The sequence below is a fragment of the Daktulosphaira vitifoliae genome, unplaced genomic scaffold (assembly GCF_025091365.1).
Source record: "Daktulosphaira vitifoliae isolate Bord-2020 unplaced genomic scaffold, ASM2509136v1 Scaffold_2, whole genome shotgun sequence".
NCBI lineage: Eukaryota > Metazoa > Arthropoda > Insecta > Hemiptera > Phylloxeridae > Daktulosphaira > Daktulosphaira vitifoliae.
The window spans coordinates 37,219,046-37,225,888 of record NW_026099573.1 but is presented as its reverse complement, the minus strand read 5'-3'; the positions used below and the strand labels follow the sequence as shown (position 1 = coordinate 37,225,888).

General features: G+C 23.9%; 2 protein-coding genes across 5 annotated transcripts in view; one reads left to right on the top strand and one right to left on the bottom strand.

Moving 5' to 3' along the window:
- Window positions 1-364: 364 nt before the first annotated feature.
- Window positions 365-2,644, top strand: LOC126899207 (uncharacterized protein C16orf52 homolog A). Of its 3 annotated transcripts, XM_050673804.1 has the most exons (4): window positions 365-742; window positions 819-938; window positions 1,493-1,705; window positions 2,248-2,641. In XM_050673804.1, the coding sequence occupies exons 2-4, from the start codon at window positions 836-838 to the stop codon at window positions 2,433-2,435; spliced, it is 504 nt and encodes a 167-aa protein (XP_050529761.1). In that variant the 5' UTR covers window positions 365-742; window positions 819-835; the 3' UTR covers window positions 2,436-2,641. The 3 variants fall into 3 exon arrangements, with proteins under 3 accessions (XP_050529761.1, XP_050529760.1, XP_050529762.1); XM_050673803.1 differs by having other exon boundaries at window positions 370-938; window positions 2,248-2,640; XM_050673805.1 differs by lacking the exons at window positions 365-742; window positions 819-938 and adding an exon at window positions 1,245-1,434 and having other exon boundaries at window positions 2,248-2,644.
- A 1,599-nt stretch (window positions 2,645-4,243) lies between these two features.
- The window catches only part of LOC126899203 (TAR DNA-binding protein 43-like), a 6,822-nt gene continuing 4,222 nt past the window's right edge, over window positions 4,244-6,843 (bottom strand). For both annotated transcript variants that reach the window (XR_007702518.1, XR_007702519.1), the window contains 3 exons: window positions 5,055-5,150; window positions 4,480-4,609; window positions 4,244-4,394 (listed from right to left, as the gene is read on the bottom strand). The gene's annotated coding sequence lies outside the window, so the exon portion shown is untranslated. The remainder of the gene's footprint in view (window positions 4,395-4,479; window positions 4,610-5,054; window positions 5,151-6,843) is intronic.

Below are 6,843 nucleotides of genomic sequence, written 5' to 3'. Positions count from 1 at the left end.
AAAAAAAAAAAAACACATCTTAGTAAAACCAATACCTTCTCAGCTTCGCATCGAGGCTAAAAGTATATTAATAGTACTGAATATTAAACAGTATTAAATACTAAATAATTGTATTTAAAATACTACTCAGATACTTTTTATTAAATGTATTTAAAAATACTATTCAATACCAATGAAAGTATTTGAATACTTTTATTCAAATACATTTACTCAAATACTTTACGCCTTTGGTACTAGTACTCATACTCCGGTCATATCTAAATACATTATAGTTATCAAAACCTAGTTCAGAATCAGAAATAGAACCATTTAACCCAGTTTCAGTTAACAAAAAATAATCAACATTAATAACATTAAATTTTAGCGAGATATTGTCTAGATTTATACGCGTTCCATTAAGTTTAAAAAATAATTATAAATTTATCAAGGTTTTTATTACAAAATAACAAAATGTGTTTACCATATAGACATTATAAATATATTTACCTTATAATAGGAATATATAGTCTTATCTAAAATCGTGCGTTTACAACAACTCTTTAGTGATAAGGAATGACTGACATCAATATTTTAAATATCTGCAGTCTACAAATCTAAATTGAACGATATAATTTGTTAGATCGTTTTCGTCTATCTAAGAAATATTGAAATTGTTCATAATTTCATAAAAATATTTCTATTAAAATGTACTTTTTTTTTGAAAAATTTTTATTTTGGAATAGAAATGTTCTACTTAAATTGAGTAAGAGTATTGACTGTAACTCTGAAGTAGTAAACTGTAGGTTTTATAGAGATTTATTGTAAACTGAATTGTATAGATTGACATCTTTGTAACATGGATAAATTGACAGTTATATCAGGAACGCTCTTTTTGTTAGCTGATGTTTTTGCAATTATTAGCTTGGCAATGCCCGATTGGATTATTACTGATGTTGGAGGTACATTTAAGTTGATATATTTATACTTATTTTTAGCTGTGGTGCCTAACATTTAATATGTTAATTTTATGAAATTTCTCAATAAAACTCAAATAATTTGCTATTCAACAGTCATAACCAGTAAATATTGATTCTTGAATTGATTTCAATCACTATCAAATAATACCTTTATGTAAAATTATATCTAGATATAATTTACTATAAACTATTCTCAGCGTTGGAGAAAAGTGTGTTAAGTTTCTTTATGATCAAATTGTTCATGCTATTTTTTTTATCATAATTTTTACTTTAGACCAAAAGGGATATGTATAAAATCATGGAAATACATGGTAAAATTTAACAAAAAAATTTGGAAAAATAGGAGAATATGCATGGTGTAATATGTTGAGATTACATGTCCAATATTAGTTCAAAAAGTTGATGCTTTTGGCCTCTTTGATCCCTTTTCCCCAAATAGCTAGGAATTCTCATTTCGACTAACTGAACAATAAAAAATGTTAGGTGACAATTTTAATATATTGTTTACATTATTAAAAAAATTAATTAAATTTTAGGTGATACAAGATTGGGATTAATGTGGACATGTATGACTTTATATAATAGGCCACAAGTATGTTTTACTCCAGATTTACGTCTTGAATGGTTATTAGCATTAGTTAGTATATTCATTGGATGTATATGTATTACTACTACTATTATACTGTTAGCTTCATCTCATTGGGATCGTAATGTTATACCTTATGCCCGATGGGTTGGGTTTACTGCAAGTGAGAAAAATTAATTTTATTACTAAAATTCTATTTAAAAATTAAAATTGACTATACTTGTGCAACCAAATTTCCTATATGAAAATTCTATGATCTCCAGTTAAACAATGATTAGAATTGAAAATATGCTATGTTCATTCTTAATTTTTAATAATTTACATTACTTTGCAAATGATCCACTTTTAACTTAGAAACAGAAGGAGTGGTATGTGCGATCATGGAAGAATATTTTTTGAACACCAATAGGTATGCTCTTAATTTAGATTGAGTAGGCAAATACACAATTAAAGTGGAATAAGAAGATTTAATTCTTGAAAGCAAAAAAATGTACATTATAAAGATATAATATTTTTGTTTGGAAGGAGTAGTTAAAATTTTTTTCTTTTAAATCTTTATTTGCATTGTGAGTTATATTTCAAATTAATTGTTAACTTTGGAAAAGAACACAAAAAATAATATATTTTAGTATCCTTTAATTATTATATACTATTTAAACAAATGTTACAATAGTTTTTAATTTTTAAAAAAACTTAATGTTTTAGTGGTATTATTTTGTTTTGCTGCTGTTGTATTTCCAATGGGTTTTCACATTCCAGAGATTGGAGGTCAACCATACCAACTACCAAACAGCCATCAAGTTGGAATTTCCTATATATTATTTGTACTGTCTCTTTGGGTTACAGTAATTTCAGAACTATTTGCTGGTAAAGTATGTTTACCACATTTTTAATAGATTCTAAATTCTGGAACGTTGTAATGATAATCATACAAATATATCACAGTTTCATTTAATTAATATTATTGTATGAAGTTTACTGTGAAATCATGCTTGTATCAACTATATTGATATTCTATTTTATATCTTCAATAGAAAAATTAAATTGCATATTTAAAATTGTTTAAAACTAAATAATAACATTAATCTTAAATTTAATTTAAAGGTTAGATTATTTTTTTTGTTAAATTTTTTTTTTAAATATTGTATAACTATTTTCTGTTATAAATTATTATTGTGATAAGTCTTAGACAATTTTTTAATAAAACTTAATTTGTATTGCACATTAAATTATACGATTGCTCCATTTATTCGCCAACTATAAAATTAAACATTTTTATTTTAACTTGCATATAAAAAATATACAACAATAAAAACTGTTTTTTTTTTACTGCCAGTAAAATGAAGTATTCAAAATTATTTTGAGAAGAGATATACTACTAAAAAACACTTTATTTTATTTATTAATCTAGGAATTTAAAAAAAAAATAACTAAAAAAAAAAGCCCCATGTTTCTATGGTCCTATGAATTAGTAAAATAAGATAGTTGAAAGTTTTATTTGTACATATATATTTTATTAGACAGGTTATGTATCAAATAATTTGAATTTAAACCTATGTGATTTTGAATTAAAATATTCTTAATTTTATATAATTAAATTATTCTAGCACATTTAAACATGTTACCAATTATCCGTCAAATTATTTATATCTATTATCCTATCGTTTAACCCTTCATTAGTTGCGGCCAATTTGAAAAATTTTGATAGGTTAGTTTTCATACATGTAAACGGCTAAAGCCATGAGTCTTCCCTTTACATTACCTTCTTCAATCTATAGGAGGAGGGATTTAATGCGCTTTAGTCATTGGCTATCTGCTTCAGGAGCCTGTAGTGAATTTTTTGATCTGTAAGATCGCCGCGTCCAAAGTAGTAAGTATGTAGCATTGATCTACGAGATCGCTGTGACTACTTTGGTTCCAAAAAGAGGCATGTCTAATGAAGGGATAAAAATTAAATTGTTAATAATCATGACTGCTGCACCTGCTCAGTACTTGGCTGGCCAGCTGTCTGTTTTTCAATTATAGGCACAATTGTGCCTATGTGATTATTAATGATCACTTGCACATTATGCCATAGTACAGTGAGTGCTTCTCTGAAAAGTGTTAATAAACAAAACAACAAACAATAATTTATTAATTTGTTTACCTTTCAGAAAAATTACTAAAAGTAACATTAGCTTTTGAAAATAGTCAGATTTAAATTTTTTAGTTAAAATAATTCTATTTTTACCAAATTTTGACCACTGTTGGAAAATTTTACATATACCGTATAGAGAATGACAAAAAAAGAAATGGAGGGATGTTATTTAATGCGATATGAGGACGGTTGATGTGAGCGTATATAATGTGAGAGATAATGACAAGTAGAAGTTAAGAATAAAGGTGGCCAATCCCAAGTAGTTAGGATTAAGGCAAGGTAAAGAAGAGTTAAAATAATTCTATTTTAGCTATGCTTAAGAAATTTTATCAACATATTTATTGTTACAAAAATTTTTAATTACACAATAGTATTAAAGTATTTAGAGAATGGAAGTAATTTGGTAACATGCCTATGACATGTTGAAACGACATCAACTATCATAAGTTTAAAATTACAATTTCAACTAATACTTAAATTGTTATTATTCAAAACAATGTTTCTTAAAAGATGTAAAGAAATTAGTAGATCACTGATTTTACAAATAAATGCTGCATACAGGAATAGTTTATTCTAGTAAATATTTTTACTATTAATTATTTTAATAAAAATCTTTAATAATGACAATTTTTAATATTTTAATACAATATAAGTTGGTCATCATTTTATACTGGTTGCATACAAATTCAGTGCATTTTTAGTATCAGTATAATCACTAGAAATTAAAAAAAAATACTTTGATTTTAGACATAAAATAAATATAAATATACAATGAAAATATTAACATTAAAAATACTTACAATATTTTTGTTTAAATGTTATAATTATCATTAAATATGCTCCATGGAATAAAGTCAGCTATTATTTTCAAATTGAGTTTTGCTTGTATAAAACTACTTTAAATTTGTTTAGTTTTCATGATATTCTGACCTTAAATGAAAAACATTTAGGAATGTTTCAAGAAATTCATTGGGAGGAAGAACAGAATATTCAATTAAGATATACTCAACAATGACTTATCTTTTCAAATGCTAAAAAAATAATAGGTAGCTAATGAGGAGGCATTTGGATTATTATTAAATGATAGTATATTATTTTTAATAAAGAATTGTATTAAAAATAATTTTTACAAACAACATGCACAATTTTTCTATAACTCATTTGTGTCGTGTATACTTAATAGTTTAGTATTGCCTTCTTAGAAATTTCTTAACTTGATGTATTCAATGCCATTTTGATTCATAGGATAAAAAAAGAATAGTGCAATAAATAACCTCCTCAGTTATAATTGCACATGCTTCTCTTAGTATTAAATTTTAACTACATATTATTTTTCTGTGTGAAATATTTTAATAATTATAATAATAAAACTTACTTTTTAAAGAAAACAAATTTCTTTTAAAACACCCAATGATTTTATTCATCAGACAGCCACATTTTTTGAGATTTTGCTCAGTTAATATTGTTTAAACTGAAATTAATAATGAATTTAAATAGATACAGAGATGATTCTACAAAAAATTATTTTTTATAGGAAGAGGTGGGGATCAAATAATTTCTGACTATTAAGCATTCAAAAGAATTATTTACTAAGTAAAAATAAAATACCCCATCTGTTATAGATATAAAAATTACACAATAATTTATTTATTAATATTATATATTATTAATAAATAGATCATCGATATGGTTAAAATATAACCAACTGTAAAAATAACCACATCGTTAGATGAAGCAATTAAAAAATAATTTTAAATTATTATATAAATATGTAATAATTATAATAATTTTTTATAACAATAACTTTGAAAATTTGAATTATTCAAATGTAATTTGAATTGAATTGATATAAAAATGTTAAAATGAAAATAATCAACATTATGATTTGCAATTTTTAAAACTTTTATTCATTAAACTTCCAAAAAAAAAAAATTGTCTCAACTTTGCAGTTTGTACCCTTTTTAACTCGAACTATTGATACGTTTTTAACTAATTAATAATGCATGCTTATTCAAATAAAATACGGATTAAAAAAAAAATTGTATTATTTTATATTATCCTTAGGGATGATACAAAAAAGTAATTAATAAAGAAATATGTGCAACTATAAAAAAACCAAAATTATTTTTTTATTCAACATTATATCTATTTTGTGAATAATTGAGTGGTTTCTGATAAACGAATCATTTTGTACATATAAATGTAATATTAAATATATATATAGTATATCTGCTATGGTAAACTATTTAATCAAAAACTAAAAATAACATTAAGAATTTTTTAAGGTTTCTTTTAGCTACATGTTTTTTTAATTTATCGATCATAAAGTATTTTATATGTTCATTCCTTTGTCTTGTAAAGGTATTAATTTTACATTCTTAAATGGAAATATAATTAACTAAATTAATTTTTATATAATCTCATTAAGAAAATGAGTGTTTGTTTAAGGTTCAGTATAAATGGGACTTAAGTAATTAAATGGGTTGGGGATGAAGCTTTAAAAACCTAGTCTAATTTAGTACCCTCAAGTTATTTGCTTTAATAGTGTTAATGAGTAATTTCATCTGTGATAATAATAGTAGTTGAATAAAATGAAAATGATGTATTTATTTTGAGTATTTAAAGTGTGGAAATAAAGTATTTATGAACTTATATAAAATGTAAAGAAAATTTTTTTTATATGTAGGTAGGGGCAATAGTGTAGCAGAGAAATGCATAATGAAAAAATAACTAACCTGCACCTGAAATTCAGTATACATATAAAAATAGTAATAAGTTCCAAAATACTGGTTCAAATGTTGTTAACGACCACTCATTTTTTTATACCCTGACAAAAAAACGCTATAGAAATTATAGAAAACATTTCATCACTATAATTTTTTTGGGATTTTTCTAAAAATATAATGATAGAATTTAGTTAAATAATCTCATGAAACCATTTGATCCCTAGAAGTAATATAGATTTTATTAACAAAATTAAAACCTATATTTTTTTAGTGATAATTTTGTTAACATTTTTGATGATAGTCCACAGACAACAAAATATTTTGTAATTTAACATTAGACATGATCTAAATTTTCCCATGTATATAGAGATATCAATTGAACATTTTACAAATCATAAATTTTTATCATTCCTTATGAAAAAAAAAAAAAAAAAAAGG